General features: G+C 42.1%; 4 protein-coding genes across 5 annotated transcripts; 2 read left to right on the top strand and 2 right to left on the bottom strand.

Annotated features, from left to right (window-relative positions):
* Positions 1–3593, top strand: LOC133900055 (vacuolar protein sorting-associated protein 26A-like). Its single transcript, XM_062341141.1, has 12 exons — positions 1–94; positions 128–235; positions 369–443; positions 543–617; positions 708–780; positions 1158–1202; positions 1547–1658; positions 1782–1848; positions 2088–2132; positions 2520–2575; positions 2676–2851; positions 3057–3593. Exons 2-12 carry the CDS (start codon positions 233–235, stop codon positions 3233–3235), a joined length of 906 nt encoding a protein of 301 aa, XP_062197125.1. The 5' UTR covers positions 1–94; positions 128–232; the 3' UTR covers positions 3236–3593.
* Positions 3594–4417: 824 nt separating this feature from the next.
* On the top strand, positions 4418–8446 carry LOC133900054 (E3 ubiquitin-protein ligase At3g02290-like). Of its 2 annotated transcripts, none has more exons than XM_062341139.1 (5): positions 4418–4823; positions 5473–5763; positions 6391–6796; positions 7066–7175; positions 8062–8446. In XM_062341139.1, the coding sequence occupies exons 2-5, from the start codon at positions 5644–5646 to the stop codon at positions 8086–8088; spliced, it is 663 nt and encodes a 220-aa protein (XP_062197123.1). In that variant the 5' UTR covers positions 4418–4823; positions 5473–5643; the 3' UTR covers positions 8089–8446. The 2 variants fall into 2 exon arrangements, with proteins under 2 accessions (XP_062197123.1, XP_062197124.1); XM_062341140.1 differs by having other exon boundaries at positions 4817–4956.
* Positions 8447–9100: 654 nt separating this feature from the next.
* On the bottom strand, positions 9101–9810 carry LOC133900056 (protein SPIRAL1-like 3). Its single transcript, XM_062341143.1, has 2 exons — positions 9501–9810; positions 9101–9394 (listed from the first exon to the last, which is right to left on the bottom strand). Exons 1-2 carry the CDS (start codon positions 9744–9746, stop codon positions 9308–9310), a joined length of 333 nt encoding a protein of 110 aa, XP_062197127.1. The 5' UTR covers positions 9747–9810; the 3' UTR covers positions 9101–9307.
* Positions 9811–11571: 1761 nt separating this feature from the next.
* Positions 11572–15139, bottom strand: LOC133900706 (phosphoserine phosphatase, chloroplastic-like). Its single transcript, XM_062341923.1, has 8 exons — positions 14869–15139; positions 14188–14427; positions 13947–14079; positions 13739–13846; positions 13138–13231; positions 12630–12779; positions 12494–12547; positions 11572–11924 (listed from the first exon to the last, which is right to left on the bottom strand). Exons 1-8 carry the CDS (start codon positions 15098–15100, stop codon positions 11799–11801), a joined length of 1137 nt encoding a protein of 378 aa, XP_062197907.1. The 5' UTR covers positions 15101–15139; the 3' UTR covers positions 11572–11798.
* Between the last annotated feature and the right edge of the window lie 232 nt (positions 15140–15371).

Genomic DNA, 15371 nt, shown 5'->3' with positions numbered 1-15371 from the left:
TGTCGACCTCCACCAGATCAACGGCCCAAAACGGATCGCCGGTTCACGAGTCCCACGCAAGGAGGCACAGTGGAAGCCATCAGCACAGCAGCAGGCCATCGGATTCCTCCCCTTGACTGCGCCCCAGGCATCAAGACGACGGCGATCGCGTCCTACTCCGGCGCCGGCGACCCTCCTAGGCCGCCTCCTCCAGGATCGTCCCTTGCATCTATCTCCTAACTCAGAAGCAGATATGGTAATGAACGCACACGCATGTGATCTTGACTGCTTGCTACTTGATTCGTTCCCCGCCAAGATTGCATCTTTAACACCCTAGGATGAGCAGAGGTGATTAGATCCCGCTCTGATTTCCACTCTCCCTGGGCCAGAATTACATCATCGGCGCCTTCAAGCCGCCGTGCGACATCTTCGTCACCTTCTCCGATGAGAGGAGCCGGAAGCAGGTACCGTCCCTCCGCTTTCTTGAATCTTGATGGTGCATAGAATTGTCGGAGTGGCTTCTGGGTTGATTGATCGATTACGCGATGTTGTAATTCTTTCAGGTGCTGATAAAGAAGGACAACGGGAAGACGGCCATGGTGCCAGCCTTCCAGAGCCTGGAGACCATAGCCGGAGAGGTAGTGCCAGTGGCTGTGTTTCTTGCTGTGTGCTTGTTCTAGCATGTGAGGTCGAGTGTGGGATTAAGTCGTTATGGAATTGGTGTTCAGGTGTCCATCGCGCCGGTTCCTGGTAAAAGGCTCGAGCACACGGGTGTTAAGATCGAGCTGCTGGGTCAGATAGGTAATTTTTTTGCTAGTTTCACAATTTCTTCCTTGCTCCTCTGGTTGATTCGGAACATAGGTGCCCCAGTGACTGCCGTAGCAATATAGGACGCTGTATTAGTATGGCTATCGATTCAGCTTGTTGAATGTGCTACCTGTTTGTATAAAAACCAATTTGGTGCGGGCAGAGTTATCTTGAAGTTTCAGTACCATTATAAAGTATAGGACTGTGTTGCTATAGAAGCTGAAAAAATAGGAAGCAAGAAAACAAAAGATTGTTCCTGAGAACTGCTCATTGTATTGTTTATCTTTGTCCAATGCTAAAATATATCACTGCTCTTTGATTCAGATCCTGATAGGTCCTAACATTATTGTCTGCGATCATTTCTACTACAGAGCTATATTTCGACAGAGGCAACTTCTACGACTTCACTTCATTAGGTAGGTTCTCTCTTAAAATGATTTTTAATATGCAATTGCAGAATAGGCCAGTAACATTTTCATCAGATATCCATGTATCTGCCTGAAATTCTTGTTGTATTTTCCGTCTTTCTTTTGTTTTCCTAGCACTCGTAAATCTTACTAAACCATTGGTATATATCGTTGACTAACCATAAAACTGTAACTTATGGAAACTTGATTGCTGCATTGGTACTGTTTTATTCATGTGACTCCTTTACTAAAAATGACTACATATATAACTTAGCACCTTTTGTTTTGAAGCTTGCTTACTGTTTCTCTGTATGTCTATCTCATCCCATGAAGTGCCTGTTTTGTCCATGCAGTGCGTGAGTTAGATGTTCCTGGTGAAATCTATGAAAGAAAGACTTACCCATTTGAGTTTTCTACTGTTGAAATGCCGTATGAGTCATATAACGGGACAAATGTCAGATTGAGGTAAGGACAGGTTCAAATGCTTGCAGTATGATTTGCACAGTTCATATTAAAACTAGCTTGCATGATATGCAGCATCAGCAACTTTATTAACATGGTCTCTGAAGACTGAACTTCATTTTGCAGGTACATCCTGAAAGTGACAATTGGCAGACATTATGTTGGCAATATTGTGGAATCCCGGGATTTATGTGTAAGTGTGAACTTTGTCTCATTGATCTTTTGTTTGAGTCGGTCAGCGCCATAACTTTGGTATCTCCAACTTGGAACCTTTTGGTTCCTAATTTGAGTTGATCTTTGGTAGATTAAATGTCACATGACATATATCTTTTTTTTTTATTAACCCTTTTTGAAATTTTCTTGAATGGTTCCTAGGGATATCGGTAGTGTTTCTTTGCACTATTTAGTTATTTCTAATGTCTCTTTTTCCAGGTAAGGAACTATTCTCCGGTTCCCACTATCAACAACAGCATCAAGGTGTGTGTCCTCATAACTGTATGGCTTAACTTATTCTGAAGCTTTACAATTTGACCTGTGTTGATAAATCGGGGTGCTTTTTGGGCCCAGTGATGGTGTTAAATATATCAATTAGTGCTTGACCGTGATTCATTTCACAGATTCCTACACTGATGGTGTTGCATGCTTTAAATCTTGTTCAGAATAATTTGAACTTCCATTTAGCCAAGTTCAAAAAATATATATTAACATTGATAATAGCCTAAACAGAAGAGGAGAGTACACCCTTGTAGACTGTCTATTGAATTGGTGATAGCACCAGTTTGCATAACTTTTGTTATTAAATAGAGTTAAACACTTGGATCTACCCTACTAATATGCTGAGTATAACTGGTCATGCCTTTTTAGATGGAAGTTGGCATTGAAGATTGCTTGCATATTGAATTTGAGTACAGCAAATGCAAGTAAGCTTTATATAGTATTTTGACAATCTGTTCTTATGGTCACCCAGTTTGGCAAGTCCAGAATTCCGATATTCTCTCTTATGGATCAAACCTAATTCAGGTATCATCTCAAGGATGTCATCGTAGGGAAGATATATTTTCTTCTAGTCAGAATAAAGATAAAGAACATGGAGCTTGAGATTCGTCGCCGTGAATCTACAGGATCTGGTCCTAACACATATGTTGAGACTGAGACATTGGCGAAGTTTGAGCTGATGGATGGTGCCCCAGTTAGAGGTATTTCTCAGTTTTTTTTTTCCTCTTGAATTTTTTAAAGTCACACATAATTTTCAGGCAAACTTGCTGTTACTTGATTTAGTTCATAACTGTTAAATGGTAACCTGTAAACATTGTTTGCTGTCCATTGAGACGCCTACAACATATTTTCTAAGTAAAATACTCCACTTACCGGGTGCTGAGGTTATCGAAAATCATTGTGCAGGAGAATCTATTCCAGTGAGACTATTCTTGACTCCATATGAGCTGACCCCGACTTACCGCAACATAAACAACAAGTTCAGCGTCAAGTACTACCTGAATCTGGTCCTTGTCGATGAGGAAGACCGGAGGTACTTCAAGCAGCAAGAGATCACGATGTACCGCCTTCTGGAGACTCCATAGTCTTCATAGACTCCCAACTGTTGAGACTTGGGACCGGTCAGAGGCATTTCTACGCTCTGGCGCAAGAGAGCACCGGAGATAGTAACTTAGATTGATGTGTCTTCCTTCCTGTATATAACTCTCCAGAAGAGCAATGCGTTTCCAATGTGCTATGTGCTGTTGCGTTCTTTTATTCGGCCTTTTAACCCGTTCAATCTTCGTAGGATACAACCATGAAAATGCTTGTATCTATGTACCTTCACCTTGTAATTCATTTCTTGTTATCGTTGAACAACTGTAGGAGAACCATGTCTGATGTTTATATTTGCTTCATGACTTTAGTTCGTTGGAAGTAAGTGATTATGTGCTGCGTCTCTAAGACTAATTTAGTTCCAGAACACAAGCTTTTGCACCAAAGCTCATTGTACGGTTTAGGCTTTGTTCCTGTGTTCAGTTGTATGGTCGTTGTACCAAACTTGAGTGACACATGACACCTGCAATACTTGTATGGTACTGTAATTGACATATCGCATGCTTTTATTGCAGCTCTAACGTTGATTTCTTCAGGGTACTGGGAGGGGAGAGAGAAAGATCCTCAGGTGCTTCACATTGGACATTGGAGCATGTGATGCTGGGAAGGGTGTTTGTTTGGTCACTCGGTGCTAGCATTAAACAAATAATCAGGATGAGAGAGGGGAGAGCTGTTAGAGGAATTTTTATACAATGTGATGTGATCCACTTTGAGAGAAAAGAGATGTTACATATTGGAGAGTAAAATCAAATTTAATATATTTGTGATGTGGCAATCTTTAGCAATTTTGATGAATATTAGTACACTGAAGTTGCCCTTACTCACTTTATAGTAATGTTGGCAGCTGATGTAGTGTTAAAAAATAACATATTTCTAGTCACTTGTCGCGAAGAAGGTCCTAGAAAGTGTGTTCTTGACTTCTCGTGGTCATACAGGAGGACATAGTGGGGCATGTACTAGAGTGAGTGGAAATTATAAAGGAAAGATTATTTCTAATAGACACTTTAAAAGTTTATTTTTTTATAATATTATTATAGTATTATCTAACACGATTATAATATTTTTTTATCTTTAATAATTACTCTATTTCTTTTTTTTTTACTATTTTTCATCTATTCTTTAATAGGTACTTTATTTTTTATCTTTAATAGCTCACCGTCGTATGGCGGAGCCGGTACTCAACAGTCAACACGCGAACCCCACCAAATACTTTTACCATCCCCTGTTGTTCCCCAGAGAAGGAAGGACGGCGGAGTCAACGCGACGCAGCTTCGTCTTCTCTCCTTGGCGTCGGCGCCACTGCTGGCTGCTGCGGTGCGGCGCCGGTGCCTAGCGGGTCCACGGGCCTCTCCTGGAGCGACCCGATAAGGCTCCCCTGTTCTGGTCTGGCTCCGGCCCTGCTTATAAACAAGATGAGACAGCAAGAATCGCAAGGAACAGCGCCGAATCCATCCCCCAATCTGGCCGGCCGGACACTCTGGGATCTTTCCTTTCCTTAGCCGATCGGTCAACGCAGAGGGATATCGTTCCGCGCGGCTCGAGAAGTTTCAGTAAAACCCGCCGCCCTTTTTCTTGCAGGTGAATGAATCCCTCGTCGCCCTTGCTTCCTCATCCTCTCCCGGATCTTACCTTCCCCCGTCGGTTCTTGATTCTGGCTGGGGTGATTGGGATCGCGCGCAACGGAAGGGCTCGAGGCGTAGTGATCGGAAAGGTGGGATTTTGATCTCGTTCCCGGCGGGTAGGGGGGGGGGGGGATTTCGTTGCGTGAAGGTTGCATTTTTTTGTGGGTTTGGTGGCGTTCCAGGTTGAGCGAGGCGAGGTTTTGTCTTCTCTGCTCGGTTTGTGCTGGGGATTGTTACCTGTTCCTCTGGTAGTGGATGATCTGGTTGATTTCTCTGTGGGTGAAATAAGCTGGATAATTTGGGATGCCAGTTGATTTGGGTGGCGCCATCATCAGTATTGGCATGGAACGGGGTGGATTGTGTTCTTGCGCTGTTTGTTTGTATTGTAAATTTCATTGGAAATATAGTGGGATAGAGAACATGGGATGTGATTTCTTGTGTTGTATGTTTTATTTTTTATTGGAAGTATAGTTAAATAGAGATTATGGGCTGATATTTTATCAGAAATATAGCAAAAGGATGAAACATTGTTGTCAATTTGAGCTTTCGGTGGATGCACTTATGCATCAACTTCTCTGAAATGACTTATCTGCTACCATTGATAGGCATCGACAAGCATTTGCTTCATTTCTACCCCTCGTAGCAGTGAAGAATTCGAGAAATTGGAAGAGTTGGATTGCACATCAGTTTCGTGCCTTGGAGTTTTGGTAGCTGGTCAGACTCGGTGATTCTATAGTTCTGGTTCAAGGAACTTCTTTGTGAGGTTTCCTTGGATTATGGGAGCTTTATGTTCATGTCTGCAAGTTGATTATTCTGATCACCATGGGAACCACACGTCTTCGGCGTTTAGAAACTGCATGTGCCTCAGATGTTTCACTCATCAGCTGATCAACGTGGTATGCTTTTGTATTCCTGGTTGTTTGATTTCTTACATGTTGAACTCTGTTTTGGTGACTGGTATGTTGATGTGAGAATGATTAGTTCATATTTCTGGCTTATCATTTTCAGCCTTACAAGATTAGCCAGAATTTTATCATGCAAGCAGATAACCTTATTAACCATTTTTATTAAACCTAATGGTATCTCGTGGTAGATAATTGAAAAGAAAACAATGAAATATAATCATTTGTGTTCGAGAAAAAGAAATATAATCATTTATCAGGAACAGTTGAAAACTAATTTTGAGGAACGGATAGTTGAGAACATCTATCGGCTATACTGATCTCAATGGTAACAATGTGTTCTTTGTTCCAGTTACTTGGCCAAGATTGATGATCGTACTTCACTAGAACTCAAAATTACTGTGTGTACTATTGCTCAGTTTAAACAATCCACTAGTCCTTTCGTAATGAATGCTGTTTTAACCCGCTGACAGCAAGCATGGGGCGTCTCTTTGTACAAAAATACACGTTCCATTTAATTAAACTGATTTAATCTTTCAAGGAATAAATAACTTATGTAAGTTGAGTTGATGCAGGTAGGGAACCATTACATTTTGATCTTCCTTCTTTTTTTGTTTTCAGTACACTGTTTTATTCCGAGTCGGAGTGGTGCATTCAGTTTCTCAGGCTATAGAAGCCACTCCTGTTAATTCAACTGAAAGTTCCTTTGATACCTATCGTTCGCCCCCGAGACCGCTGCCCTATGATGATCCACGATTTTCCCCTCCTGCTCGTGACTGGTTTGCGTTAAGGCGCGAGACCTCAAGCCATTCCCCAGAGGAATCAGAACCACTTAGAGCAAATGATGATGAGGAAATGGAAACACCAAGTACAGTAGACAAGTCAAGTAAAACAAACTATGATACAAAAATGAAAAGATGCAGCTCTGCTTATGGAGAGAAACTGGCACCAAAAGAACCTGGAAATTACTTAAACTACTTTTCCCCATCTGCTGAAGATGAAGATGTATGCCCAACATGTCTTGAAGGTATTACTCTCTAATTTTCATTCCTCAGTGTTGGAAAGATGTCTTTTGTATGTACAAAATGTTATAATTTTACTTTCTCAAAACACGGTGGGCGATTCTCAGATTTTCCCTACCATTCATGAAGTTTTGGTCCCAAGATTCATGGCTGTTAACTGAAATATACTCTCAACTATGAAATAACTGGATATTAGCATTGCTAGTATTTTATTAACTTAACATTTTATACTTGTGTTCTCACTATTTTATATGATTGCCTAACTAAATTGCAGATTATACTTCCGAGAATCCCAGGATAGTAATGCAGTGCTCACACCATTTCCACCTTGGCTGTATTTACGAGTGGATGGAACGAAGTGAGGCATGCCCTGTTTGTGGCAAGGTAATTAATTTGGTTTAGCTCTTTAACCTTATGTCTTACCGGTACCATAAAAAATGATTCTACCCATTGTTTTATTAGGAGGTCAGTAGCCTTAATTTACTCTGGAGCAATGCAGGCACTAAAGTCATCACTGTGTATTTGCATTCTTACTTATTTCATATGTTATTAGTTTTAAAAATATAGCAGGCATTTCTCTTGAAGAATGCGTGAGTTAATTGCGTCAGATGATTGATTGCAGCACTTTCTTGTTTGTGGTCTTCAATTCCAGCGGTTGCATAATAGACACTGTGCATGTTATTACGTCAGACGATTGATTGCATCACTTTTTTGTTTATGGTATAAGAATTGCATATAATTTGTTATGAATAGCAGCTTGTATTTAATGGGAGTAGCCCCTAAGGGCAATATATAGAGTACATGAGGGAGTACAGAATAAGGACTCTAGTAGCATATACGTAAAGGATAAGAACTTTATATTCCTAACATAATTAACCTGAAATATGTCACCACCAACCTGTTGTTGAGATTGTTACAACCTTAGGATTACGCTGTGTGCAGTACAGATTTGATGCAGATATGAAGGGGAATGTTTTTTCTTGGCTGAAATATGCCCGCCCACTCCATTTTGACTATTTAATTAGTGAAAACTAAAGAAGATTACAATTGGTGAAACATGGGAAGTACATACTTGCTGAGTTGCTGTGTCTGATTTTCGTATATTAGTAAGCTGGCCTTTTTGTCTCAGGTTTTAATCAGTAGTAACCTGCAATATATGAAATGTGTATAGCTGATGGCTATCACAATCTATTTTACCATCTTTTTCACACTAAGTTTTTCTTGTGCGGACCCTTAATTGATCTACCACTTTCTCATCAATCCTATGCAGAAAATGGAGTTTGACGAGACAACTTAAACCTCTGGCTGGACTCTATATCTTGGATTAACAACCTCTCATATGGTAATCTGAAAATACAGGTGGTCTAGTCCAGCAAATTCTCTGTACATACACCCTATAAATATTGAATCGGTAGGGCGCTCCTCTTCGCCACACCGCTATTCTCAAAAAATGCTGGAACGGTGCACATAAACATTCTTTTTAGTTTCTTTCAAATAGACAGCAGGGGGAAAGTTTTCCCCTTTGTCTGTCTGCTCCCTTACGTTGCTGAGACTCTTGGAGGCGCCTTGATTATCCGGTGATAGTTTCACGGGAAAGCTGTAAATTAATGACTTGTGTTCATATAATCATATGAAATCCCGTGGTCCTGGGGTTACCACTTGGTTTGCAACAACTGTTTGGCTCCAGATAATGAATGCTCAATCACATTGTAGTTCCATTGGATTGCATGTCTGAGGTGTTACTTTTTGTGGTGTTGCTGATTGTGATCCATGGCGACAGACCCAAGAGTGATTGTAGTTTGATGATCTCCAGATGACCCTTTTTTGGTCTCGTATCTCGGTTTCTCCAATGCTTGTTTGTAGTAGGTTCATCGGTTGATTGTCAAGCAGTTGTGTCTTGTTTGTAAGCGAATTCTGACCTTCAAGTTCACCATGAGTTATATCCGGCAAAACATTGAGGATAACTTGTGTTAAACTTATGTACGGTACTGGCGTGTTAAAGTGGCGTACGAATTAATCAATGTTGCTGGTCCGATGGCACAACAGGCACGGGTTTGGACTTCGGATTTGTAAGGTGGTGTAGGGTTCAGAATTTTGCTTATAGATGCAGTGTGTCATTTTTTTTTCAGAAGGCCAGCGTCATTACACAGCTTAACAAGTTGGAGCCTGGAAGGAACCATTACACAGTTTACAGAGTCGTCACCAGTCATAGATATACCTATCTAGTGCATGGAAATGTGTTTACAACCGCAACATTGCTCTAGGACCTTGACAGAACTTCTGACGAACATGCAGGCTGGCTATTGATCCATGCACGGCAGGACAGGTCAGTTTTTGGTACTCATATGATAAGTAGCTGCGGACATACCACACAGGGATACCAGTAAAATTACAGAGACACACATGAACAGTTCTTGGAAACCGTAGGACAAGCAGGTTATGAACTACTAATCAAGCGTGCAATTGCGAATACGCGTTGCTGTTGAGCGAGCTCAGCTCTGAACCGGCGGTGACCATCACTTGCCACCGGCGCCGCCGCCGAAGAGGTAGCTGAGCGACGAGCCACCGCCCGGAGCCGCGTGCACCTTGGTCGACGGGCGATCCTGTCACGCAGGCGGTGGTGATCGACGATGTCAGCACAGAGAAAAAGTTGAACCGATGTTCAGAAACTTGAGACGCATGGCGGGGGAGTGAAGATGAGCCGCTGACCGTGAGGAAGTTGCCGCAGTTCTGCCCCTGCGCCCGGAAGTAGTTGTTGGTCTGGCTGCCCCGGACGCCGGCCGGGACCTCCTTGAGCCTGTCATCGGCGGAGGCCGCCGCAGCCGGCTGTGGCCTCTGCTCCGCCGTCGGCTTGAGCGGCACCCCAGCTCCCCCGCCGCCGCCGCCGCCGCCGCCGAAGAGGTAGTCCAGCGAGCTCTGCCCTCCACCGTAGCTCACGCCGCGGCCACGGCCCATCCTCTCCTTGCAACTCTCTACTCCGCAAAGGTCGGTGAGGAGAGCAAGCTGCAGAAGCAAGAACCATGGTGCTGCTATTAATAGAAGCGACCGTTGCGAGTTTGCAACGCGTCGCTACATCCCGGCCGTCGGTCCTGCCTTTTCCACGCATCGGACGGTGAGGATCCGACGGCCGTCGCGTCGGTGCACGCACGGAGGAAGGGAAGGAGAAAGCTGAGAATCTCTTTTTTAAATAATATAATTTTATTAAAAATTGTAAAAGTATAATTTAAAATTGAAAATTTGCATATATAGATGACTGCCGGCACTTCGATTGCCGACTAGCCACCTATCGGTAATCAGAGTATGTGGATGTGGGGCGAGAGCATATCAGCACACTAAGAGCTAACAGGATCTATAGGTGGCAAGTTGATAATTAGAGTGCCGATTGGTACTTATATCTGCAATATTTTCAATTTTAAATTATATTTTTTAATTTTTTAATAAAATAATATTATTTTAAAAAAAGTAAAAAGAAAAAGTAATATCAAACCTAGAAAAAAATGATCGGGTGTCACGTACATATCACTATATCATAATAAAATATCTAATACTCTAATTTTGAGATAATATTATATTTAACCGGTGTTACTTGAACTGCTATACCTATATATGATAAAATTTAACTGGTGTCCTGTGCATGCTGTAGTCAAAAGTGGATCCGCCAATGAGCTGAGGGGCGCCGTCGGTGGGGCCGCGCGGCGGTTTGGCATTTCGACCGGTTGGCGGCGCGTTGTGATGATTGGGGAAACGATGGGGTTTCGGTAGCTCGGCGCCACTCCGGTTTGGTGCACGTAACATGAACGGTGAACCTGGCCGGTGTCACGTACCAAAACCACACCTTTCGAACAAAATTTCGCGCTTGCAGGGCCTGTTTGGAAAGAGAAAGATTGCTCCAAGAAATTTTCAGATTCAATTTAAAGTATACAAAAATCTTCCTACAAATTTAGATCCTAACATTGTTCCATTTCGTAAGTGTCAAACATACTAGACACTAGAAATAGAACGACTCAGAGCATGCACGGTGGTGCCGTCTCTTATTCATACTTAGTTTCTATCTCTGTTTGACACTAGAATAGAATTGAATAGTGGACTTCGATTCGGTAGTCACTAATGCACGCTACAAACAATATAATTTTGCGGCATCTCTAATATCAAGTATCACTGTAGTGAAGTGCAGAATATATAATTTTGATACGGCTGGTACAAAGTTGGGGCTGCAAGCCACAACCAGTGGCTGATAGCTTGTGGTTGGAGAAAGCATCTAGACCAAAAGGCAGGCCAGGCCACAAGTTGGAGAAAAAGACGTGGCATCTGCTACTGCTAGCTACCAATCACAAGGTTCTCGAGTTGGAGAGGTTAGGTATTGCATTAGTATCGAAAATAAAGTATATTGCAAAGAAGAGAAATCAAAACAAAAGGTATGTTGTATTATGTTAGATGGAGGAATCGATGGTTTAATGATTTCTGATTATCTAATGCAAAGGTCATTCTGATTCACTATTAGACGAATCATTCTAAGAGATTAAGATTGGATCGAATGATTTTTGCCAGTGGTTTCAAAGAGGGTCCACGATTTGTTTCCTGGTGGAAATGGCATGTAGTATACAGATCAGGTTAACAAGAGATCAATGGAGGCTGTCAATAGCACCGGGTACAGTATGGTTCGTTTGTTCTAAGATATGCGCTATTCCACACAAGTCCACAATCCTTGCAAAACAAAATTGTGACTCAGCACTAAGCCCTTAACAAATAAGATGTGATTCAATACTCTCACACTCAACAATTGCTCAGAAGATCGATACTTCACTCACAATACCGAAACATAACCATTAAATATATGGTTCAAGATCATCTCAAAAAAAGGGGCGAAAAAAAAAGAGGTACGCTACAGGGGTGATGAAAATAACAAATACTTGCAACCAGATACAGCTTGAATAGCGGCTGAAATTATTTTGCCAAACAGTGTCAACAATGCAAGATTCAGAATTGCTGTAACTGTAAGGAATCAACTTATGGCAACTCGGCAATCAGCTCTTGAAAGTTGAAAACGGCCCAGTCGGCTTTTGCTGCGACTGCCTCTCTCATCTGGACACCCGCATAACAGAAGAACAAGTCTGCTCCGCCAGGTTGCCGAGCCTGCAAAGATGCGGGCAAATTAATGTAGCTGTGCATGTTTTCTTCAGTTTTCATGAAGACAGTTCCGGTACAGGGTTTAAAGTTAAATTGCTATATGCTGATATATCAATAATGTCAATATCATTAAGCTTCATAGACGCCATTCTAAAATTATTTCTTTCACTGAAATATTGACTAAAGAATAGCTGTCACCTGTCAGGTGTTAATAGCCTGAAACCAAGCTGTTTCAACAGGCCTTCAGCAAAACTATCATTATCATGTAACTCTTTGACCCACTCATTGTTGCATCATGGTAAATTATTTTTGGCAGAGGTTCAATCTCCTGTTATTTCTATCTCACCACACGATCAGGAGAAACAACATTAGGTGATCAGATTAAATAATACAAACAGTGAGAAAGGCGTCAGCGAGTGGCATGTCTCAGCAATAAAATGAACCAGGATACATCTTTGACCATATCATCACAAAAAATTAACTCAGTGTTATGGCTGCCCTTTTCCCAAAGAGCCATTTTACTATTATATCTATTGCCAGAAGAGAAGTTTCAAAGGCATTATCCAGTAATATACCTCAAGATCAGTTGCGCCATCTCCAATCATAATGATAGTCTTATAACCGTGGTCCTGAGCAGAAAGAAAAAAAAAGTTAACTAATGCGGAAAGAAGTGAAGAGCACAATACCAAAAGTTACACAGTTACACTAGACCTGTCTTATTTGTTGCACTGCTCGTGCTTTACCCCCACTCCTTGAAGTGGGCTCTGTGGGGTCAAATCCAGCATATTCTCCAGAAGTTCCAAAGAGTAGTTGGTTTGCAATGATGTTTTCAGGAGGAATGCCAAGCTCAAATGCCACAGGCTGGAAACAAACAGAAAACTGATGAGTGCTTTATAGAACCATTCAATTATAGCCCATTACATACATGAAAAATCCGTAACAATAATATTCAACTAACTCTCAGTTGAAAATAAAAGTATAGTTTATAGATTGTCTAAAAAAAGAAAGAAAAAAATATTCTTGTTTATTATTGCAACAGATAATATTGGTTGATTTCAAACTATATATATCATTAAAGTAAATTTTGGTGCGACAACAGAATATAACAGGCATAAAATTGAAATATTTTCTAACAGGCAATCCAAATTAACCATGCTATGATATTCCAGGACTACCAGCACTCCAGCAGTGCAGCTGTAGAGTGGAATGATGTACTTACCTTGATCATTTGTCGGAAGCCTCCTGACACAAGGAACACATCAGTATTATTAGCTTTTAGCTTCTTAATCAAATCAGCCATTCCAGGAGAAATCCTGCAAGTCAAAAAGCGCTACTTTTGATAATCCTGTGAGTGGACCAAGAAAATGAACGAGGCTTGTATGTAAGTTTTAGCGCAATAGTTACTTATGTTGCAGTGCAGGAAAAAAAAATGTCGAATGAGTTCTATCTTGGTTTTATACTGTAGTCAGAGAAATCATAGGGCATCAATACATAAGACATAAGGTGAATTAGCCAAAAGCGTTATGCCGTGGTTGACTATACAAATTATGAGTATACCTACACATTTTTCTTCTTGGCATAAAAAGAGAAACTAGGTAAAATCAAGTAGTGTTCCAAAACACTTTCTGTTCTGCTCATAGGTACGTATAAGAGGGTAAACAGAAAAGGGACAAACACCTACAGTACATACCCACTATTTCCAAAAGGTAAATAGCATAAATGCAGAATCTAATAAGATCCAAAATAGGAAGGCAACACACTACATTAAAATACTGCCTACCATCTAAATTAACATGAAGATGAGACTTAGGTGAGCTTACCTTGGCGGCCTCTTCTCTAAGCACTCCTCAACTTGGGACAGAGATGGCTTGATCAAGGACAGCCTGGCTGCCAATGCCTCCTCAAACGGAACAGTTCCTGTCATTGCCCTTAGAGCATTAAGCCAAGGTTAGCTCTTCCGACAAAATTAAATGAAAAATAAAGCACTAACACAACCCAGATGAATTACTCCACACAATGCAGCATTACTTTGCTGTCCACTCGGCAACGGCTTGCCCAGCACCGCAGAAATCAGCGAGCTCATCAATACCCTCGTCCAGGCAGACCGTACTATCAACATCGAAACATACTGCATCGGCATTGCGCCAGGTTTCAATAACCCCTGAAAACATGCAGGCACGCAATAAGTATGTTACTTCAAAATTACAGATTTGCGACTCTCAGAGGACACTGATCAAATAGCTGCATAGTAGGTGGTATCGGTACCAACCTTTGGAAGGCTGGCGATTGGCCAGACCCGTTGAGGAGGAGTCCTTGGAAACCTCAAGTGCTGCTGCCACCAAAGGACGAGCCTTGTGAAGTTTAGCAGAACAAAACAATGGGTTGGTAAACCGAACTGTCACTTGTGAAGCCGGTGGTGGTCGAACTGAAGATGAACGATGAACAGACAGCGAATGCCTCGGGCTGGCACGTACGTGGATCAGATCAGCCATACCAGTATCATATACACCTGCAAACCAGAAAAGGCAAATGAAATGTGACAACTGACGACACCTGAGTTAACAACAACGGGGGATTCGGCACTGCTTTGTCAAGATTCGCCTTTTTCTCTTCTAACTTGTTTCGATCGCTTTGCAATCATCAATGAAAATATAAGGTAAAGCCTTCTCTACCGTTTGCCTCAGATAAAAAAAAGATAGACCTGAAGCGAGAAACTCGGTCCACAAGAACACCAAGACACTACTTTTAATCCGCGCAAAGCATAATGGGCGCAAGAACGCGCTCCCGGGTGGCGGCTCCTCCTCAGCGAGGCAAACCGTCGAACACCTTACGCGGCAACCCAGCTCACGGAGTGCAAAATTCCCCTCGTGGCACTGCCGGATCAAATCTAGGCAAGGGCAGCATGATTCTGAGGGGAAGGACGGAGAAAAAGCTTGGATCAGAAGCTCACCTGTGCCAAAAGATTCGAAGGGAAGAAGGCGCGGCGCCGCCCCGGCTCGTGAGAATCCAAGAGGGGACGAACGGGTGGGTGTTGGTGGTGCCCCGGCTCGTGAGAATCCAAGCAGTGGTTGCGCACTTGCCTTGCCTACCTCCTTGATGCTGTCACTATCCAATGACAGGTGGGCCCCTAACCCTTGTGGGCCCAACTTACAGAGTGGGTTGGCAGTGGCCCATAGATTCATAGTTCCACTGGCCGCCGCCGCGAGAATGAAGCGGCGGACAGCATCAGCCAAGCGGTGTAACAACAATTAGTTACTGTAATTGGCAACTTGGTTCGTGCTTCATGTCACACCAAACAACTACTTGACAGTTTATTGTTTCTAAGGAAGGATCCACCTTATCTTTACAGGTTTCATATGACATTAGTTATATTTTCGTTTTTTAATGATTCATTATATATATATATATATAGTAGTTTATATGACAACTACTAGCTTAATAAGTAGGATATCC

The sequence above is a fragment of the Phragmites australis genome, chromosome 19 (assembly GCF_958298935.1).
Source record: "Phragmites australis chromosome 19, lpPhrAust1.1, whole genome shotgun sequence".
In the NCBI taxonomy this organism is placed as follows: domain Eukaryota; kingdom Viridiplantae; phylum Streptophyta; class Magnoliopsida; order Poales; family Poaceae; genus Phragmites; species Phragmites australis.
Note: the sequence above shows the minus strand (reverse complement) of the source record. Positions and strands in the feature narration are given on the sequence as shown.

Excerpts from the sequence above, each read along its gene's own strand:
- LOC133900055 (XM_062341141.1), top strand. Across the intron at positions 1,203-1,546 it reads CTACGACTTCACTTCATTAG|TGCGTGAGTTAGATGTTCCT; the intron begins GTAGGTTCTCTC and ends TTGTCCATGCAG. Across the intron at positions 2,852-3,056 it reads GGATGGTGCCCCAGTTAGAG|GAGAATCTATTCCAGTGAGA; the intron begins GTATTTCTCAGT and ends ATCATTGTGCAG.
- LOC133900706 (XM_062341923.1), bottom strand. The coding sequence starts at position 15,100 with ATGAATCTATGGGCCACTGCCAACCCACTCTGTAAGTTGGGCCCACAA. Across the intron at positions 14,080-14,187 it reads CAATCGCCAGCCTTCCAAAG|GGGTTATTGAAACCTGGCGC; the intron begins GTTGGTACCGAT and ends GCATGTTTTCAG. Across the intron at positions 12,780-13,137 it reads GCTTCCGACAAATGATCAAG|CCTGTGGCATTTGAGCTTGG; the intron begins GTAAGTACATCA and ends GTTTGTTTCCAG.
- LOC133900056 (XM_062341143.1), bottom strand. The coding sequence starts at position 9,746 with ATGGGCCGTGGCCGCGGCGTGAGCTACGGTGGAGGGCAGAGCTCGCTG. Across the intron at positions 9,395-9,500 it reads ACTGCGGCAACTTCCTCACG|GATCGCCCGTCGACCAAGGT; the intron begins GTCAGCGGCTCA and ends CCTGCGTGACAG.
- LOC133900054 (XM_062341139.1), top strand. The coding sequence starts at position 5,644 with ATGGGAGCTTTATGTTCATGTCTGCAAGTTGATTATTCTGATCACCAT. Across the intron at positions 5,764-6,390 it reads CTCATCAGCTGATCAACGTG|TACACTGTTTTATTCCGAGT; the intron begins GTATGCTTTTGT and ends TTTTGTTTTCAG. Across the intron at positions 7,176-8,061 it reads CATGCCCTGTTTGTGGCAAG|AAAATGGAGTTTGACGAGAC; the intron begins GTAATTAATTTG and ends AATCCTATGCAG.